This window comes from Chrysochloris asiatica, unplaced genomic scaffold (genome assembly GCF_000296735.1).
Source record: "Chrysochloris asiatica unplaced genomic scaffold, ChrAsi1.0 scaffold00409, whole genome shotgun sequence".
NCBI lineage: Eukaryota > Metazoa > Chordata > Mammalia > Afrosoricida > Chrysochloridae > Chrysochloris > Chrysochloris asiatica.
Window position 1 is genome coordinate 1,343,025 of NW_006408927.1, and position 21,805 is coordinate 1,364,829.

At 50.4% G+C, this 21,805-nt stretch overlaps 1 protein-coding gene across 1 annotated transcript; it reads left to right on the plus strand.

The window, feature by feature from the left end:
• Positions 1-984: 984 nt before the first annotated feature.
• Positions 985-18,631, plus strand: LOC102828528 (PWWP domain-containing protein MUM1-like; the record flags this gene model as incomplete). Its single annotated transcript, XM_006876745.1, has 15 exons — positions 985-1,044; positions 1,652-1,737; positions 3,107-3,177; positions 4,842-4,934; positions 5,340-5,657; positions 6,610-6,711; positions 8,597-8,667; positions 10,019-10,095; positions 10,894-10,954; positions 12,291-12,366; positions 12,534-12,584; positions 13,155-13,591; positions 14,553-14,641; positions 17,850-17,903; positions 18,577-18,631. Coding segments are annotated over 15 exons (1,701 nt in total), but the record flags the coding sequence as incomplete, so codon positions are not given.
• Between the last annotated feature and the right edge of the window lie 3,174 nt (positions 18,632-21,805).

A 21,805-nucleotide genomic window follows, 5' to 3' on the forward strand; every position in this document is an offset into this window, starting at 1 on the left:
ATTGTGGCCGCCGCGGTGTCTTCGCCCGGGCTCGGGGTCGCTGGGCTGGGGAAGGCGAGGCGCCAGGGTGAGCCCGGCAGGCTTCGTCTCGTGAGGCGACGCGCCCCGCGCCCCTCGGTGTCCGTCGGATCGGGGCCGTGGGGGGAGGGACGAACCCCGATAAGGACCTTCCCTCAGGGACGTTTGCTCCATCTCGGCTGCGAACCCTCATCCTCTGCCGCCTTTAGCCCCCCACCTCTCGTGCCCTGAAATCGACCTTGGCCTAAAACCAAAAGGCCAACCCCGTGGCCCTTCGACCCAGAGTGACTCTTTAAAACAGAACTGCCCCAAAGGGCTTTCCGCAGACTCGAACTGCCCATCTCTTGGTTAGTATTTAATCACTGCCCCACCGGGGCTCCTTGACCGAAAGAAGGTTCCCCGACCCCCAGATCTTCTCATTGCTGTTCGCAGCCTCACGGAGCTCGGCCACTGATGCAGCTGTCCCCGTCCTTCCATTTCGGGGTGTTTTTTTTTTTTTGGCACTGTGAACTGTTAACTCCCCAAACAGGGGAGGCTTGTAAGCTTTGATGGTTTAAAACAGACTCCAGTGCGGAGGTTGGAGGCAGGCCTGGAGCCCAGAGATGTTTTTATTCAGGAGACTTAAAAATAAGCTAGACAGAACCTTGGGGAGGGACTCTGGCGGTATTTTATTTCTGAAAACAACACGAAACCCAGGCGCCTCCCTAGATACCACGGGCAGCCTTTTCTGTGTGTCAGTGTGCTCTTTGCAAGGAGCATCTCAATGCACAATTCCAGAATTGAAGTATCTACTTGGAGGGTAAACCGAACTCACCTTTGCCCTTGAGGGTTGCGTCTGCATTAAAACGGCAAGCAAAGGAACGCTTTTATAAGGCACTGTGCAAATTTTGTTGCAGGGCACATCAGCATCAGACCTTCAAGCACTGTGTTTGTGCCAAATCATTACTACTTGCCACATGAATCTAAATCGTGATGGATGCCAAGTACGTCCTCTGCAGATGGAAAAAACGATTGTGGCCTGCGAAGGTGACAGCCATTATTCTGTAATTTCACGAATTAGAAATGACTTTTGGGTGACAAGTAAAATCTTTATCAGGAGATACCTAGGAGTTGCCACAGTGAAATAATTGAGCCTGAACAGTTGGCGCCAGTGTATGTTGGCACTGGTCTTGTTCCTCGTTAAATGGAATTTTGGTCTAGTGCTTACAAGGTTATTCTTCCAGAAGGTGGGTTTTTTCCCCCCTCACACTTAAGGTTTTTTTTGTTTTGTTTTTTAACAGAGTCAGCTATAAAAAGACATTTAAGGCTGTAACTCAAGGAAATAGCTGGCAAGGAGCCCTGTGATAGTAAATAACGGGACGCATTCTAGCAGTACAGTAGAGAGAGCGCTGTACTGGAAGGCAAAACTCCTGGGTGCTGGTCGTTGTCCACTACTGACCTCTTCTCCAGTTTGCCCCATCTGTGAAATAAACTGGATTCAACCAAGTGTCTTAGAAATCCTTTGGTTATTGATTTTCAGAATTACCTGCAATGTTGATATTCTTATATTGCTACTGTATCTTTGTCAGTTGTTAGTTTTCTCTCAATAATGAGGATTTCATTGTGGTTTTTTTATTGTTGTTTTTTAACATAGGTTTTGGCCAGAACCGAGACTTCAGCAAACAATAAAAGAAAAAAGGAATTTTTTCTAGATGTTCAAATCCTCTCCCTGGATGAAAAGTTAAGTGTTGTGGGTTTTTTTTAATTTTGTTTTGTTTTTAGTATACTTACCCCCTCCCCGCAAGAAGGAGTTTCTGTACCACATAAAAAATTAAGTACCACGTATGCTGGTGTGAAGTGCCATCGAGTCAGTTCTGACCCAGAGTGACCCTGTATAGGGTTTTCAAGGAGCAGCTGGTGAGCTTGAACTGCCGACCTTGCAGTTCAAAGTCCAGCGCATTAACCCACAGCACCACACCAGGATTCTTGTATGAGGGAGCTTTAAAAAAGTTCATGTAAAAATTCCAGATCTATGAATTGCATTTTTCATGAACTTTTTGACGTCCTCTCATGTTAACTCTCTGTGTTACTGTTAACACATTATGAGGCAAATCGCTGTTTCTGTGTCCGTTTGGAAATTGAAAGTCAGTATGAGGTTCTTTTGTCAGGTCTACACAGAGAGCACTTAAAATTAAATAGATATCCATTATTATCGGAGGTCACCTCTTTAGGGTTAGAGTAGAGATATTTTTATACAGATTTGCACATATTTCTGTTTTTGTTTTTTCATCTGAAATCTGTGTGACAGACCCTCCATTTTGAAATATTTGACTTTTGAGCCTGTCACTCAATAAGGGACTTTTAGTCAGCCTACTGAAGGCAAAGAGATGACTCGATTGGCCAGCTCAGTATTCCTCCGCTCTTGACGACCCTAGTGTGTTGGAGAGCCCTAGATCACTGGCAATGATGCTGCTTAAAATGTCCACATCGTGTATGATTGTGATGTTGGCCTGTCTAATACAAGAGTTCCCAACTCTAAATCAAGCGAGAAACGCTATGGAACAATAGTTAATGCTTTCTCGGTGCTGCGTGTCCCTGCCCTGCTCCTCGCTGGAGCTGCATCTTCAGAGCTGCCTCCTAAGCTTGCTTGGTCCCCAGCTCACACTTTCCCTGCGGCTGGGAAGGTAATTGAATACTTGAGTTTAAAAGGAAAGCTCATCCTTTTAAACTAAGATACACCTGCTGGGCTGTAAACAGCTTTTAGTGACATTATCATCGGCTCTGAAAATCTAACAAAGGACTTATTTGTGCAGTTGAAAGTAGGATTTGCCTCATAAAAGTCACAATTTGAATTCATTTTTACTCTTAAATCCAGTCAACCTTTTTCTGTCTTAAAAGGAGAAAGAAGAAAAACAAAACACAACCTGGGCCCTTGCTGCCTCTCACCTCAGGCGGATGAATTCCTAGTTGCCTGTGACTTTTGGTTTGAGTAGAAGTTGAGAAGGAGGAAAATGAATTGAATTATTTTGTCATCTGAAGGAAAAACATGTTTGAAACTGTCTTGGCGGTATTGACTAGTGGCAGGTAACGGTGGTTTCTGTCTCTGCAGAATTAAGGTGAAAAGTACAGGCGTCAAGAGCCTAAAGAAGTCTCAAATTGAGGACATTGCCTCCTTATTAGGTAAGAGCTTGCTTCTAAGTAGCTGCTTAGTTTTGATAAAACGGGACAGTTTGGGAGAGCTTTTGAAAAGCTCAGATCCTTAGGTAAAAGTGTACTCCATTCACCTTCTCTCACCCCCTCCCACTCTTACCCTTTAATACCAGGGAATGTGAGTTCCTTGTGTTGAAGAAAAAAAAATAGATAACTTCCTTAAACTCTCTTAGAATTTGCCCCTAGAGCCATCCTGTTCTTGAGTTCTAGAAAGGCCATGGTGAGCTCCTGGGACTCCTAGCTTCCGTCTGTGGCCTCCAGTGTGGACAGGGCAGGCTTATGAAGGCAACATCTTCTCGGTTTTTCCTCAGCTCATATGAAGTGGTTCTGTTGGGGCCTAGCAGGCCTGGTCTCTGACCTTGGGCTGCAAAGCAGTTAGTTTTGTCTTTACAATTCTGCACGGGAACCCAGAGGAAGAAGGAATGGGGCCCCCGAGCACCCTGCATTGATGGTTGCCCATTGTATGTAGGTGCTGTCTTAGGGTGGGTGGGTGGGTGGGCAGGCTGAAGATGGGATCTCTGGCCTGTTCCTTCTTGGCAAGCAGTCTCTAACGCCTTCACTTCTGCCTCTTACCCTCTGTGTTTTAGAGGTGAGTTTTGTAAGCCCAGCCAAACCCGGGATTTTCCACATATGCCTGCACAGACAACCAGTAGACATCAGCGATTCCTCACTTAAATGAGTTGGAGCTAATGACTCTAAGCATTAAAAAAAAAAAGGATTTCTTCAAAATGGGAGTATTTATTTTATTTGCAAATCCGAGTTTGTTTTGTGAAAATGTTGAACAGAATGCTTTCAGATGGTGGCGTGTATGAAATAAGGCCTATCTTCATATCATGTCAGAAATAGAGCTATTGTTTCAAGCAGGCTCTGTCCCCGTAAACCTGAAGTGTTTCCCACCATCTCTCAAGCACTGTCCTCATTGTTCACCCAGATCGTGTTGGGGGGCTAGTTATTTGGGGGCATCTTGAATATTAAATGGGAAAAAGCTGTTTTGATGGAGGTATTATGCCTGCTGAGTGGTGGTATTGCATCCATCATCTTGTTCAAATAAATGCGCCCTATCTGAGTGTCGGGATGAATAAATAAAACCACTGCGGCTGGGGCTGGGGCTGGACTCTGGAGGCCTGTGATGGTTCGTTGCGGGTGTTGAAAGGCCCTTGCAAAGAAGTATTGAAAATGGACCGGCCCACAATGAGTTTTTTAATCGGTGGTCCCTTGCCCCCCTCCCAACCACGCTGCACTCCAGTAGAGCTCTTTAGAGCTCTTTATTTAGTCGGCATTGGGTTTTATTGACCCTGATGGAATCTGAAATTGTAAGGCCCAGAGAGGATTTGCAAAACATTTGAATACATTTTGCATGTGGTATTGTTTTGTAACTTGGGCAACTTTATCTTTCTAACCGGTAAGGTTAAGGTCAGTAAATTTGTGGGTTGTTTTTTCTTTAAATGAGGCCATACAATTCTGTAGGAACAGTTGTCGTTTTGTAGCCTTGTTCCCTTTTTTGGGGGGAGGGGAATGTAGTTGAGACATACAGGCCCCCTCCTCACTCATTTGGATAAGAAAACTTAAGATCAGAATTTGTGGCTGTCTTGCCCACTTGACGTCCCCCGGCATTGTGTTTTCTGTCCCTGCAGCCTCACAGAATGAGGCCCTGGCCCCACCCCTGGAGGAGTTGGCCTACAGACGCTCGCTTCGAGTGGCCCTGGACGTTTTGAACAAGGTTGCTGGTTTGCATCAAGAAAGCCGTCCAGGAGAAGAAAGGACTGCTCTGTGTCCAAGTGAAGCCAGTCTCCCCACTGACTTGGCCTCCCCACTCGATGCCTCCCACTCGGCCTCTTTCCACCCTGAAGACTCGTCGAGTAGGCCCCCGCCTGGAAGGAGGGGTCTAGCCCAACACAGCTGGACAAGTCTGTCCACTTGTAGAAAGGATATCAAGTGCTCAGTGGCCTCCAGTCCGGGGCTGAGGGACTGTCGGGACTCCGAAGGCCTGCTGGCCCCTCCACCCAGAGCCAGTCCTCGGTACGGAAGCAGATCTCACATACATCAAGAAACCTGGACTCGTCCAATTCCAAAGCTGAGAAATGGTGTCCAGAGGGCCAGCTTGCACCAGAATGGACCTTCCTCCCTCTCAGGGGGAGAGAAGGAGGACAAGAGTGAGGAGGGGGCAGGCAGCCCCCCAGTCCCAGTCACTCCCTCCAGAGCCAGGATATCCGTCTCCTGTACCAGGGTCCTTAGGAGCCGCCTGCTGTCCCCTGCGGGACCGCCCCCTGCGCGCTCAGCCTGCCTGGACACTGAAGAGCTCCCTGTGAAGAGGTTGCGTCTGGAAGGCAGCCAGATAGCATCCACTGGGGAATCTGAGGTGGGGCCCGTGGGGCACAGTGTTGCCAGACACCCTCCCACATCCTCGTCGGGCTGTGTCCACCTCCTGGAGCCCTCGAAGGCCGGAGAAGGTATGGCTCCTGTGCTGGGAGGCCAGGTCAGGCTTTGGGAATGGCCCCTTGTGTATTTCTAACCAGATCCTAATGAGCTCACTACCAAAATAGACGCAGAGTGAGAGTTTCTAGGCCTTTTTGATTCCCTGCCCCACTGGGCTATAATTACCTCAGCCTCTCCCAAACAGTTGTGCATTTTTATTTTTGTCTGTAACTGGAGGGGACCTAGGAGGGGCCGGCGGTAGAGTGTAGCTGAACGTCTGCTCGCTACCTACTACAGGAAGCATTGTCCCCGTGGTCAGAATGCCGCGGCTGCTCCCCAAGGAGTAACTCTCTTCTTTGGAACTGTTGCCGGAGCAATAATGTGATCCCATTAGACTGGGCCGGAATCTCAGAAGTGATTAACGCACTTAGGAGGCCCCTGGCTTTCGAAGAATTCCTGCGTCAGTCCGTATCTATCCGTGTGGTTGTAGCCAGCCGCTGTGGTTTTCCCCATTTCCACGTTGCACCCCCAGGCTTATTTTTGAAATGCTAATTCACAACTCTTAGTCTCTGCTTGTCTAGGGACCCTGAAATGTGCTGTCACCGCACCAACTCCACGGGTGTCTCGCATTCCTTTCCTCAGAGCCATCACCTTCGTCCCCAGGCTGCTGCTTTGCCCCATAGTTGACCGTGGGTCCCTGGTCCTCTCCTCCACATGCTTCCAAGACCTAAGCCACACGAGCACAAAAGAAATCCCCAGCCAGGCTTCACTCGGCTTCCAGCGTCTACATTGCTGCTGCTTTTCGTTTTCCTTTCCTTTGTGAAGTACAAGGCGTGTAGCTCCCGTTGCCCCCTCTCTTCCTTTAATACTTTCGTCTGTAACTGCACTTTAGTGGAAGCAGAGCCCGCTGCATTTGTGGTGTGAACACCCCCTTCCTACACTGTCTCAGGCAGTGCGGTGAGAGTAAGGCTCTGTTGTTGTTGCCAGAACACCAGTCTTCTGAGGGATTGCTGGACTTTAGTCCCCTTCATTCCATCCTGGATGAAGATGAGGAAGAGGAAGAGCCCCCCAGGATCCTGCTGTACCATGGTAAGTGTGTCCTCGGTCATCAAGGCCCACTTGGTGTCCTGGAACCTATCCTTTCCCAGTGTCTTCCATGAGAGGCCTCACGCCTCGGAGAAGGCCTCATGTAGCCTTGTCACCAATAGATAACCTACACCAGGCGGGGTGGCTCTGAGCGACCCTTCCTCAGTAGGGATCCGAGAACCGGCTGAAGGGATGCTCTGTCCCTGCTGGCCGTGCCCGGTCCCGGAACAGTGCATTTTGAAAGCACTGACTTCCCGTTGGCATGGAGGGAGCAGAGGCAGGCCGGCAGAACTGTACAGTTAACCTTTTCAGATGGGCCCATTGACCTTTTTTTTTTTTTTCTTTCCCAGTTTTCACGTCTTTCTTTTGTAAGATACTTTTTTTCCCCGTACCATACAATGTGCCCATTAACCGTTCATCTTCACGTAGTCTTATGTTTTAAATATTCTTATGGGTTTTTTTTTTTTGGTTTTTCATTTAAGATTAATGCTCGATTCATAGGGTATCACATAAACAGTACAGGATGGTCCCAGGACCATCAAGATCAATCCTTGCTGTGGTCCAAGCTCCCTAGTGTTACACTTCGTGTGTGCGTGTGTGTGTGCGCGCGCGTATGCACTCTCATGCAGCCAACGACATGGTTCGAATGTTTGCCCACTGTTCTGTCAGTGACCACTGCATGCTTCCTTGTTCTTCACTTGGTGAAATGCTGGATGTTGGTCACTAAGGCCAAGCAGCCACCTCCAGCTGGTGGTCCCTCGGGGTGCTCTGAGGGCTTGCGTGTTCTAGGAAATGGTTTCCATGGGACCCAGTCCCAGGACAGGTCACTGCTTCTCAGAAGAGCCCTTCATCCACACTGCCTTCAGCAGGGGCTGGGGGCCCTGGCGGAGAAGCTGGCAGATGCTGAGTGGACTTTCCTCTGCTTTCATTCTTTCTGAGTCTTTCCCCAACTGGCCTCGCAATTGGCTGTTTTTGTGTTTTTGTCCCTGACCCCTTTGTCCTCTTGGGGCCTAATGTTTCTCTTCAAAACCAAATTATTCTCACTAGGTGGGTTGTAGCTAACTCCTATTTTAGGCAAGCGATTTCCGGGATTTGCTTCCCACTCTAGTGGCCTGTTTTTGACTTTTCCTGACCTTCTCATTGTTGTATAGTCAAACTTGGCGGCTGCGCCCCTTCTTCCTTAGCATGGTGTTAGAGCTGAGGGAGTCCTGCCTTTACCTTCTCTGATCTTATTATAACTTGAGTTGTTCTCTTTGTAACCATTATCATACTGCTGTTTGGTTGCAAAGCTTTATCATCCCCAAGTAGAAACTCTGCGCCCATGGAACAATGCCCTCAACTACTTAAGTAAGAATTATTTTTCGACATAATTTGTTTCCTCACTCTGGAATTTGGGGTAAAAAGTATAGCCACATTGTTACATTAACATAGTCTTGCAATTATCTTGTGATCATATAAATAATAGTTTTTCCTCTTCTTCTGAGACCCCGATTTCTCAGACAGATAATGAGCCAGGAAATGAAGTGCTTACATTTGGGGCTTTTCTCGTTTTGTATCACACCTTTTTTTTAGTGATTTATTTTGGGATCATTTAAGCTTTGCAGAAACAGTTGAGAGGGTCTGTCGTTCCCCTCCCCAAATCCCCTGGACCTCCATATCCTACCGAACTTCACACCACCCTCTGCATAAGATGCCATTGTGTGGTTAGGTTCTTGTAATGGGCAGTTAGCCAAGGGAAAGGGCTTCTGATTCCCTCAGTGCTAGTAGTAAGTGGAGTATGTTAACAAAGGCTTCCATGATGTCACAATAATTGTATTTTCCCAAGCTGCTGCACCTTGGTGCTTGATGCAGATTTGATTTGTTCTTTTTGTTTTTGTTTTAATTCTAGAACCACGTTCGTTTGAAGTAGGAATGCTAGTCTGGCATAAATACCAAAAATACCCCTTCTGGCCAGCAGTGGTAAGGATCTCCGCCGCCACCTCTTCATCCCCCTGGGTCTTTGTCCTGCTCCTCCTGAATTCTTGATAATTTGGCAAAATGTTTCCCCTGTTTTATCATTGGTCAGAAAATTTGGTGGGTCTATAGGCACAATTTCTGGAGACACACTTATATAAAGGGAGGTTGGTCGTTTGCCGCAATTTGGCTTTAGACTTTGCAGGTCAGATTTTTACTAAGCAAGACTACAGAACCCTGCTTGGGTGGGAGGAGCTCGAATATTGGACCTGTCTTCTTTAGGGTTAATTTAGGGTTCCTGCCCAGAGTGAGTGTTGTGTCCAGAGACAGGTAGTTCCATCCCAGGAGGACCGTGTCTGAGGGAGTCCTAAGGGACTGGGCGGCACACAGCTGAGCTGAGCGTCCGTGTTCCCCCCCCCCCCACCAAGAGTCCACATGGGGGGTGGGGTATTGACAGGCGGGTCTCAGGCAGAGACAGCCCTGAGTTCCACTGTTTCCCTACTTCCCTTTCTGCCCGTCATTTCCTGCTTCATCTTCCTCTGGCCCAGGCAGGGTTCTGATTCTCCCAGCTGCATCTCTTTAATTTTTTAGTAAGTTTTATTAATTGTATTAAATTTAAATCCAAAAGGTCCATGCTTTGCAGTAGTCAAGAGATGCTTTTGTTGTTTTCATAAACCTCTGGCAAGTATTCTTATTTTTTTGGCAAGTATTTTTAGATAAAATAAATTCAGAGGTTAAGTAGAGAGGACGAGACTCCCACTGAGGAATTTAGTGATGACGCCTCAGGACTGTGTTGTGAGGGGCTGCATTTATTGGGGTCCTGCACTGCCCACCTTCTTGTCTGCTTTCGTTGGCATTCCTTTTGCCAGTTCCATGGGGTTCCCACTGGTAACGGGTTTGTCTGACTCCTGGGGTGTACGAGAACACAGCTGACCTTGGCTGGAATTTCTGGGGTTGGTGCCACACCTTAGAAAACGAGACACATTGCTGAGCCGGTCTAAGCGCTCCAGCTGTCACCACATGATCGAGGAGAACAGCCCCTGAGCCTGATGGTGCCCAGTCCCCACCCGTCTGCACTGGTGTCCCTTAGAGTCTCACGGCATGAGACTTGGTGACACAAACAGTGGCTTGCCAGGCTGCTAACCCAGAGACTGATGGTTCAAACCCAGCCAGAGGCACCTGTGAAGCTGGGCCAGGGCCTTGAAAAGCCTGTGGGACAGTCCTGCTGTGTCCTGTGGGGTCCTGTCTTGGGCCTGTCTAGTGTTGCCCATAAAGCTGAGTGGGAGACTGTCAGGGAAAGTATTTAAAACCCACGCTGTGCCTTTGTTCTTGACTCTCTTCCTGGATTTGCCGACAGGTCAAAAGCCTCAGGCGACGAGAAAAGAAAGCCAGCGTGCTTTTTATCGAAGGAAACATGAACCCAAAAGGGAGAGGGTAAAAACTGCCATTATTTGCTTTTCATAAGTAGTCCCTGTGCTTCAGTCCCCAGATGGACTTGGTGGCTGAGAGCAGAGGGGAGGACTTACAGACGGGGGAGGTGCTACTTCCTAACAAGGCCTCCATGTCACCTCTGACTGATCAGAGGAACAAAGGAGCTGACCAGACCCCACGATTTTCAAAACCATCAGCCGCACCTGCCAGAGCTGACCTTGGCCAACAGATAGTGCCCCTACCCTGTGAGGTCTTGCCCTTGGCTCCTTGGACTAGGTCAGTCCAGCGCTCACCTGTGGCAGCCTTCCACGCTTGTGCTTTTGCGCATTGGAGGCACTCTTTCACTCACTCTTTAAATTTTTTGTGGCCACGTTTTATGGTAGGCCAGACATTTTCTGTCAGCCTCTTAAGTTTTGGGGTGAGGACAGATGAGAACATGTCAGCCACACAAGGCAGACCCGGGGCTATGGAACCCAGAGGGCATAGTGGGCGTTACCCGGCCCTCTGGCTCCTCTGGGCCACCACCGCCTCCTGCTGGTGACAGAAGGTGTAACACCAAGAGCCCTGGTTGTCCCCTCCAGTGGCCTGTCCTTGCTGGGGCCCCACCGTGTTCCGTCCTCGGGACAGATGGTGTTTACTGAGCGTCGTTAGCCCCTGGGCAGCTGAGAAGACAGACAACTGTGGTGACTGATAGGCTCCCAGAGACTTGTTCCCCCTGCCTCCCCCCTCCCCAAAGGAGGGAAGCACTGCTTACCTGTGAGGTGATGCTGTTGGTTAATGTGTTCCTTTTCTCTGCATTAGCATCACAGTGTCTCTTCGAAGACTGAAGCACTTTGACTGTAAAGAGAAGCAGATATTGCTGGTAGGTGGACTGTTACCTGTGCTTACTTGTGGCTTCATTTCACAGCTGACCTGGGAACATGCCCATTTATCAGAAAGGAAATGGAGGTATTGGGGAGGAGGAAGGCAGCTGGACCCAGGTGTGACTCAGGCAGAACAGGCTCCCTGCACTGCCCGCTGCTCTGCGCGGCCTGTGGCACGTGCTTGGTCCTGGGTGGAGCCTCTTTGGACCCCTCGTCTGTTATGTCACTATCAGGCTGTGTCAACTGTGGAAACGCTTGATTTTGTCATAACCGACTTTCCAACAAACAAGATAAAAGCAGGCTGAGGGGGTTTAGGTAGATGAGGGCGCATGGAGCCTCTGACTGAAGATGGGGCCTCAGCTTCTGGTTTTAGCTGGAAACTCCGCTTGTTTCTGTAGTTGTGACAAGCCCATCAGACTTTTCTCTGAGCTTACAGGAGCTGGTTTCAAGCATGCCAGCGGGCACTGGGTGTCCATGGAGGGTTTTGTTTCTCTGTATTAAATGTTTAATTCTGGAAGGTCGACTCTGGCGCTTTCACTTTTGTGTTTGTATCTTTGTCGTTTCCTATGGTGTCTGTCGTCTGCCTTAGGTACCACAGCCAGCTCCTGGCGCCCCACTCAGCAGTCACTGGGTGGTGGGGTGACGGGTTGGCCATGCCCATGTCCCAGAAACACAAGAACTCTTGTGTACCCCCCTTGGCATAGCACCTCCCGTTGTGGGGCCAGGATCGTGTCTCAGATATGATGTGTGTTTTGTTACAAAACGGGGTGAAGAGAGCATGCTGGCTTCCAGAATGTCCTCCCTGTGGGCCGTGCAAGGTTGGCGTTGGAGGAGAAGGTGCCCAGGGCACAGAGGTTGATGAAGTGCTCACATGCTGACTGAGAAGGCCCATCCAGTGTCTCCAGGAGAGAAGGCAGCCTAGGGAGCCTGTGGATTGAAATGGCTGACAGCAGCCCAAAGTAACCCCGGAGGAGTGGGCCACAGCCTGGTTCTGCATGTTGGTTTGGTGCCTCTTGTCCATGCCCCGTGCCCCAGCTCGTAGATTACATGGCTGCCACCCCCAGTGTCTGGCTTCAGGAACCCAGGCCAGGTAGGGTGTGATCTAGCACACTGCTCTTGGCGCCTTCCCTTTGGCTGGGCTGCCTCATTAGGTCCAACTGTCATTGACACTGTCCTGTGGGCAGGACTTGGGTGCCGGGACAGCATGCCCACCATCAGTGAGGGCACCGTAGGACGCTGAGCCTGCCCCATGGCCGACCCTTCTACAAAGGAGGGACTGTGAGGTGCAGAGCCGTGTGGGGCCCCAGCCAATGCCTTGTCTGTGTTTTCTTGCAGCACAAAGCCAAGCAGGACTTCGAGCAGGCTGTCGGCTGGTGTGTGTCCCTTATCACTGATTACAGAGTCCGGCTAGGTGCGTGGGGCCCCCGGGGACGGGGTGTCATACCTAGCTACACCCAGCTCCAGAGCTGTCCATGTCTGGGTCCCAGCCTGCCAGTGTGCCTAATGACAGAGGCCTCTGTCCCCGGCTGGCTATGTGGACCTGGAGACACCCTGGGACCCTCCTCTCCTTCTCTATAGGCTGTGGATCGTTCGCCGGCTCATTCCTGGAGTACTACGCAGCCAACATAAGTGAGTCTGAGGACGGTCGGTCTGTCAACAGTATTGTCATAGGAGCAAAGCTGTGACCCCCACAGGCTGCGGACTCTAGACCTCCCCCACACACACACCCTGGTCACCTGCCTTCCAGCACTGGTCAGCTAACCTGCCTGTGGGAGCAGCGTTCTCCACATCTACTTAGCTTTTAACTGACTTTTTGTCGTTGATGAGAATCTGTTCATGGAACAAATTTCTCAACAGTTTCTCCACATGGTGTTGCTTTGATCTCATTGAGTTGTAACACCTTACCACTTTTTCCCAAACTACCCTCCCCAGCAACACTCCAGCATAGGGACAGCCCCGTCCCCGGTGGTCCGAGGGGGTTGGGGTGGATGCTGCTTCCTGTTGGGGTCCAGGCTCTTTCCTACTCTCAGGTTGAGGATGAGGTCTGTGGGGAGGACAAGCAGTTCTGTCCAAACAGGGACCCTTAGGAACATGCACTGAGCTTACCAGCCCCTCATGATGGGGTGTCAGATCCCACTGTCCCCCGCCCCCGCTCCTAGACCTGGACCGTAGGCCACCTCAATGTGTTTTTCCTTGCAGGTTACCCTGTGAGGAAGTCCATCCAGCAGGACATCCTGGGGGCCAAGTTCCCCCAGCTGAGCGGGGGGGACCCTGAAGAGCCAGAGGCGGGGAGCCTCCTAGGCCAGTCCCAGCCCTGCCGGAAGGTGCTCCCAGACCGGTCACGGGCGGCGCGGGACCGGGCTAACCAGAAGCTGGTGGAGTATATTGTGAAGGCCAAGGGGGCCGAGAGTCACCTGCGTGCCATCTTGAAGAGCCGGAAGCCATCGAGGTGGCTGACAACCTTCCTGAGCTCGAGCCAGTATGTGACGTGCGTGGAGACGTACCTGGAGGATGAGGAGCAGCTGGACCTGGTGGTGAAGTACCTGCAGGGGGTCTATCAGGAGGCAGGCAGCACGGTGCTGACGCGCCTCAACGGAGACCGAATCCGCCTCATCCTGGACGTACTGCTTCCCGAGGTGAGGGCTCTCCCCAGGCTTCCTGGCCCCGGCCGCTCCTAGGTTTCTGTCCACAGGTAGTTCAGTGTTTGTCTCAGAAAGGTTCTCCCAGGGTCCTGCTCCAGGGGACACTGCACAGTGTCTGGAGGCCTTGGTGGTGGTGCTGCTAAGGTGGTGTTGAGTTAGATACTGTTCAGGGTTCCAAGGAGTGGCTGGTGATTTTGAACCGCCAACCTTTTAGTCCAGTGCTTGTCCCCATGCAGTGAGGTGCTGCCGGCTTGAAGTGGGTGGAGGCAGGGATGCTGCCTGCCCATCACCCTGGAGAGAAGGACCTGTGCCGGTAAAGTTGTCATTGCAGCGGTGGTTCACAATGCTACGTGTGCAGCCTAGGACCGTGCTCCATAGGGGGCTTCGGAAGCAGATCATCAGGTCTGCCTTTAAGGATGCTTTCTGAACAACGTTACCACAACCACAGTGCCATCGTTTCAACTAAAAACAGTAACAATGATTCCTGAATATTAGACATCTATAAGGAGCTCTGGTAGCGTAGTGGTTATGAATCAGTCTGCGAACCGCGAGGTCAGCAGTTCGAAACTACCAGCTGCTCCGCGGGAGAAAGATGAGGCGATCTGCTCCCGTAAAGATTTATAGCCTCGGAAACCCTGTTCAGGGTCGCTATGGGTCGAAACCGACTCGACGGCACTTAACAACAACCACAACGCTGTGGATTCAAATGAGCCCCATGGTATTATACCTTTTACTTTTTCAAGGTAAATTGACAAATATTTTTGAATGTGCTGGATGGTTACAGTGGTGTGGATACTGGTCTCTGGTCCAGCAAATTATGCTGATGGTTTAAACCAGAAATTTCATCACCAGCGGGGATTCAGGCTTGGGACCAATCAAATGGGAACTGCATGGGATAAAACGGCTGGCCGTCTGGTTCCACTGCCCATTCTTCAGCCTGTGTGTCCTCCTGCAGGCCATCATCTGTGCCATTTCTGCAGTGGACGCGGTGGATTACAAGACAGCGGAGGAGAAGTACATAAAAGGACCATCTCTCAGCTACCGGTAGGCAGCCACGAGTGCTGCTGTGAGCCCTTCCAGGGGGCACTGAGGGTCTTAGAACACAGAGGTAGAACACAGAGGAGCTCAGCTTTTCCACACATGAGGGGTGCAAGCAAGACCTCATGGTGTGCGTTTAGAGTCGGAGGATCCCAGTGTTAGTTCAAAGGCCTCGGGAGGAAGACTTGTCCCTCATAGAAACAACTTCCGTCCTTCCTCTGCTTATCATAATGTTATTTCGTTTCTTTGCGTTGAGTTGTAATCCTTACTGAAGGCTGTGGTCTTTCATCTTTATCAGCAAGTGCCTCAGGTTCTCTTCCATTTCAGCAAGCAGGGTTGTATCTTCTACGTCTCACAGGTTGTTCATGAGCCATCCTCCAATCCTGCTGCCACATTCTTCTTATAGTCCAGCTTCTCGGATTCTGTGCTCAGCATACAGACTGAAAACTAGGGTGGGAGGTTACCCCCTGATTAGGATTTGTGGTGTGTTTCCTTGTGTCACGGTGTCGGGTCAGAGTGAACTGGCGTACTGGACTGGCTTCTATGTTGCTTGTCTAAGGTCAGAAGGTCTTAAAACTAGCTTCCTTGTGTCTTACAGGTGACTAGTGACTTACTGTCCATGCATGAGAGCCTCACGAATGAGACATGTTTCTATATCTCACTTCCTGTTACCAGTACTTCCACATACACGTTTTAAAAGCATATGGTGACCTGTACATTGTAGGATTTGAGATTATAGAAACATACACAGAGTCTTGATGGCCATGCAAGATAAACATTGCCCTGTTAACCTCAGGGACAGCAGTTCTGTTCTCGTGAAGACTTACCGCCTCGGAAACCTCATACAGGGTGCCTATATTTTCATGGAAACGTAGAGAACAAACCAGTTTCTCAGTTGTCTGCAGAGGCCCTTGCTTCTGTACGTGCGTGCTTGTAGCTCTGACTTTAAGGTCTAGATGTGTTTGCCTGGCAGTCCAGGCGCCCAGCTGCTACATGCGGCCCTGGCGGAGTTGACATCGCTGATGCCGAAGGTCCTGGTTTCAGATGAGTGGGTCGAGCTGATCCCAGGCGCCACCCAGCAGTGCAGTGCCACGTGCCAGGCCGAGTCCGCCGGTAATCTCTGTTGCAGGCTTCGTTTTTTGGACTTTCTCCCCCTGCCGCCCCTTCCCCGGGGCCATTTTAGGAGACAGGCATCCCCTTGGTTTCTGCCACAAGGAATAAAGCTGTAATCAAGATATCTCTTTGGCTAGTGTGTTTGCCGCCCTCCAGCTTTTGGCCCCGGTGCCCCTAATCCTGTCTCTGGGCACACTGCCAGACGTGTGTGAGCCAGCTGGGAGTAATTCAGGAGAGGGGCTTCAGCCAGAGCCATGGGGGCAACTGACCTTTTTGCTCCTGCCGACGCCCTGGTCCCGTCAGCGAGGACCTCGGCTCCCAGCGAGTGGGCCAGAGCCCACTGGGGCAGTGTGGTGGTTGGGAATCCCTGTCTCAGGAAGGCCTCCCTCCAGCCGCCTAAAGAAGATGGGATCTGGCTGCATTCACGAGTCTAATCCACTGAGTTCACAGAACCGCTTGGTCTTTCTGTACCTGGACCACATCCTCGTGCACTCTTCCTGTTTTCTGTTTTTAACATTTAATTGTGATCTGGGTGGAAATTTACAGAGCAAATTACGAGGAGCTTCCTTCCAAAAGTTTGAAAAGATGATGAAATTTCCCTGCACTTTCTGAAGCTTCCTTGTGTTGTTTCCGGTTAACAATTCACACACATTGTGTTTTCTGACACTGACTACGGGCCCTACAATGGAGCCGTGCTCTTCCTTTCCTACCCTCGGAGCTGTGGTTTTTTGGGGGTAAAATCCTGCCTTTTGGTATCATATTCTGAGGAGTGTGTTCCTCACAAGTGTTACTCTTCACATTGTAGGCCGGTCTGTTGTTTGGTTCAGTATCGGTTTCAGGGGTGTCCAGGGCCGTAGTCTCTGGGGCTCCCCCGGTCTCTCGCAGAGCAGTCGTTCTGGTGGCCTTTTTACTGTTGCGTTTTACGTTCTTCTCACTCACACTCCGTCGGGACCTTTGGTTGGGATTTTAGAGCAGTTGGTAGTGGTGGCCAGAAACCACTGGTTTGTTTCCCAGAGGCTGCTCCATTCTGCTCGAGTCTTTTGATTTCCTTCACTCTCCTTTATTCCAGATGAGGAGAGACCACTAGTTGTACCCTACGTCCAGCCACCACTGACCAAACTAGGATGTAGACCGTTGGTTTTTGTGGTCAGCGCTATGCCAGTTGACTTAGATATCCCCTGGCATCCTGGGAAGAGAAGGTCGGCGCAGAGATGGCTCACCGGCTGACTGAGGTCTTCTCCTCTCATCTCCCTCTGGGGGACTTTTGTGTTTTTTTTAACCCATTGCACACTGATGATGGTGATGCTTCATTTTAATCATCTTCCTTTTGAGAGGCGCTGCCATGCTGGACTGCCAGCCTCCAAAAGCCTTGTGACACAAGTCCTTCACAGCCTTCCTTACCTGCTGTGAACGCCTCAGGTGAGCTGTGCAGACTGACGCGCAGCATGGCGGCGGCGAAGTTAATTAGGGTGACCGCACAGCCCACAGCCTTATTACATAGGGACGTGGCCTAAATAGCGTGATCAGGGAGCGGTGCTCACGCGTGGCCTCTGTCCTCAATTTCATCTTCAGTTTTGCAGCTGGTTTCAAAGAATCTGTCCACTGACTTGGGGATGTTGTCTGTTCCAAATCCATCCTCCCTCCCCGCCGTCCTGTGGGGTGAGAAGGCCGCAGGACTGTGTTGTGCAAGGTTCTTATGTTGTGGCTTTTCTGATGCTTCGGTATTTTCTCTGCTCTGTTGGCCTGCTCTTGTGTATTACGTGTGAACAGCATGGAGGTTTTCTAAAGTTCCCCACCGAGGTCCCCTGTTCGTCACATTGTGATCCTGAGGCAGTACTGACTTCTGAGAGGGTCGGATAGTAACAGTGTTTTAATTGCAGAAATAGTCCGAAAGCCAACATTAGCCGTGGCACCATTTACAGGTGTACAGTTAGGGAGCTTGTAATTGTCACTAGTCAGTGTCACCAGGTTCCCTGTCTGTAAACACGCGTAAATAACTGATTAACAGGGAGGTCACTTCATGAGGGCAGTTTAAGGTTGCATGCTCTTTAAGACAAGATGACAGATTACTCAAATCAAGTGTCAATTTTGTTTTCTGAAGGGAGAAGGAGATGTTTGACAACCAACTGCTGGAAGAACGGAATCGGCGGCACCGGTAACGTGTGGACCCGTGCCTGGCACCCCCCAGAGGTTCAGTTAGGAAGAAACACTGCTTGTGAGAACTCTCATCTGCCCTCTGTTGGACATGGATACTTACTAGAAAGTGGGAGTGCTCTGTCTGAAAATCAGTGTTAACACACCTGCCTTCTTTCAGAAGGAACGATTCCTGAAGTGTTCTCAAAAAAGGAGAGAAGAGTATTTTGTGTTTTATAGTCTTAATCGAGGGCACACAGTCACCGTGTTTGTACTACATCATCTCTCTGCCATCAAATATTAAACAGCAGGAGTTTCAGAAGTCTCCGATGAATGTGTACCTCCAGAAGCAGCCGTTTACTTTTCTGCTTTTGTTCCCCTTCATGTGTTTTCCCCTTGAGACCGTCGAAGAATTCTCTCTGCCACTCCCATATACTTTTTTTTTTTTTTTTTGCGGTGGAACCAAAGACAAGCTGCTGTCATGTTTTCGCATTTGCTGTGGCTGCTTGTGTAGGACAATCTGAAAACAAATCTCTCATGGTGGCCTTTCCCCTGGGGTCCCTGTCCCCTGTGAATTCCCATTAGGGCTGTGTCAGCATATGGCTCATCACGCCGGCTGGGAGCTGGGCCCTCCCCCACAGTGGTCATTTTCTTTGTGGGGCAGCCTGGCCCCTTGACACTGTGCTTTGTCCTAGGCCTGATGCCTTTGGGAACGCAGCCCTTGGTTTGGAGCCAGAGCAGGGCCTGTGATTCCGCGGAGCTCGTCCAGCCCTCACACGTGGTTCTAGACACCCTATGGCAGGTCAGCTGAGAACCAAACACTGAGCTCTTCTAAGCTGACGTGAGGCTTCCCATGGCGGTCTCTGTCGGTGAGGCTGGCTTTCCGGCCTGATGTGAGTGTGAAGGCGAGTGTGCTCTGCTGCAGGCCAGCTCTACACGGGTCCTGTTGTGTTTGGTTCGTCTCTCCCCACCGAGAGCTGCTATGAGTGGATGCATCTGTTTGCCAGGTTGTCTCCACAGTAGCATCTGTCCAGGTGAGAGCTGGGCTGAAAGGAGCTCGTTGGAATAGAAGCTTTGCTGTCTTAAGACGTTGAAGTCTGTGAAGTTGATGTGGGTGAGGGTGGGATGACTTCACCCGATGCTGTCAGGACGAGGGCTACATGAGCCGCCCTGCTGAGCTGCTCCCCCGTGGCCTCACTTTCAGTTGTGGTTGACACCGGCAGGTAGATGAGATGCAGGCAGGCTCACAGGTGGCAGGAGTCTGAGGCTCTGGCAGGCGACTCCTCTCCACCTGTACCAGCACTGGTGTCCCCTCTGCCCACTGCCTCATGGGAAACCCCTCCTGAACTGGTTAATACCTTAGAGCAGCTGGCACGTCTCAAAGTACGTGGTATGCTCCTCCTAGGAAATGTCTGCAGGTTTGTGGAAACAGGCCCATGAGGGGCGGATTCCGTGACTGACGTATTTTTATATCTTCGTCTCGCTGCTTATCCGTATGGTGTCCTTGCAGTTTGATTATTGAGAATAATTCTTGAAACTGGAATTAAAAGCCTTCTTAGAGCTCTGCCTCTGTTTTTTGAGTCCCAAACGTGTTCTATGTACTTCAGGGGCTGGGGACATTGTGTTGACGCTACTACACAGAAAACAGCTGCCCAGCATGAACGTAGAAACTCAGAAAAACTGACCATCTGGTCCCTGAGATACCCGCAGGGGAGCGCTGATCCCATGGCGGGTCTGCCAGCCACCCGGGAAACATTTTGTTACTTCACAGGACAGATTTGCAGAGGCTATTTAAACACCAGCCTGAGTAGAGCGAACACTTGTCAGGTAAAAGCGGGATCTACAGTGACTCCGTGAAAGGTGCTGAAAGCCTCCATAGACCGCCATGCCCCCTCCCAGTCCTGGGCCATTAGAGGGACTTTGAGCCCCTAGAACTCTCTCCATTTCCTGTTTCCTGTGGGGTCTGAGGGTATGTTTGATTGAAGTCAGCCTGCAGCAGTGTCTGGAGGTCTATTTGTGCTCCAAATTGTAAATTAGACTGTCAGGAAGTCAGCTGACCTGGCTAGCATGTGAAATGAGAAAGGTTCTAGAACAAGCCCAGAGGAACTTGCTGAAGACTGATCCCTGGCTATCCTTCCAGGTGGTCAAGGCCTGCCTGCAGGGGGGCACCATCCACACCTCACCCACTCTCCCATCTGCCTCCAGCCTCCCCACCCTTCCTACCAACCAGTGGGCACATCTCCGTAGCAACTGCTTCATCCTACCTCAGCCAACCCCTGGATTCTCCACATCTGAGTTTCTGGTTCAGCACTGCTGAGCTTGCAGCCTCTCCTGAATGGGTACAGCGTGTGCGCTGTAGGGTGGCCCGGAGCAGCCCCTCAAGTTGTGACAACCACACATGTTCCCAGCCATCACCTAGTGTCCCCTGAGAGCAGATCTGCCTGGGTGAGAACCCCTGGATTTAGGAACTCCAAAGACCGGCTCTGACCTGACTTTGTTGTGAAACGCTGTCAAGTCAATTCCAACCCATAGCAACCCCGCGTAGGGTTTCCAGGGAGCAACTGGTGAGTGTGAACCACCAACCTTGCAGTTCAATGGACATTGCAGTCTGACGCATTAGCCCACAGTGCCACCCCAGGACTCCTAATGTTGCCCACATTGAAATCCACGCGCTGAGTAAGAAGAAAGGAGAAGGAAGCATATGGCCCACTGGGAGTTTATCCTGGTATGGACTGGTTAATGCGCTGGACTGCAAAAGGTTCAAACTGAAAGCTTGGACGTTCTGGCTCACCAGCCGCACCTAGGAAACCCCGTACAGGGTTGCTATGGGTTCAGACCTGACTCAACAGCACTGTGGGTTAATGCACTGTACTGCAAAGTCTGATCCACGAGGTCGGTGGTTCAAGCTCACCAGACACTCCTCAGAAAACCCTATACAGGGTTGCTACGGGTTGGAACTGACTCAACAGCACTTAACAGTCATGCTGTATCTGGAGTCCTGTGTGGCACTATAGGATGAACTCACCAATTTGCTCCTCAGAATTCCTATACAGGGTCACTGAGTCAGAACCTACTCAAAGGTACTTGATTAGCTATATAATAAATGACTCAACTTCTGTGAGAAGCTGGGCTGGCCAGTGTTGCATCACCGGAAGGCTGGGCCGGTTAGGCCTCTACTTCAGGCCTCCACACTAATGGGCCAACTGGCCTCAGTTCTCTCCATGTGGGCCTTGCTGGTTGGTGCAAGCCCCGAAAGCAAACTCAGCCAACACTCTTCATGGCCTCCTGCTCATCTAGTACTGCTATAAAGCAGGTGTCTTCAATAACCAAGTTTATTCACAGGGCTCCAGCCCTAAGTCAGCTCTGCAGCTCTGGGTGAAAGTGCTCCTTTTCCCCACTTTTGTCTTAGTTCTTTTGTGATCTTCATGTGGTATCCTATAGACTCAAAACACTACACTAACCTGATTCATGAACATCACAAAGAACCCATTCCAACATGGGATGGGATTATAAGCAGCACATTTTGTGAGGGACAGCCACCCAGAGCAGTGCTGTGTGAAGATGAGACAAAGGCATAAATGGTGTGGTGAAAGGTCATTTTCAATGCTGTCAAGATGATCCCTAGGTTTTTTGAGACTGTAAATCTTTAAGGAGGAAACCGATCGCCTCAAACCTCTGACTTCAGTTAGCAGCCTAACACTTAACTCACTGCTCCACCAGGGTGCCTCCATCCTTCCTGAAACCAAACCCACTGCCAAACCTGATTCCAACTCATAGCAAGCCTCCATGGGACAGAAGAACTGACCATGAATCTTTACCAGAGCTGTGTTGTTATTAGGTGCCATCAAGCAGGTACTGACTCTAGTGACCAGTGCACAACAGAATGAAACTCTGTCCGGATCCTGCACCGCTGTTGCCACGGTG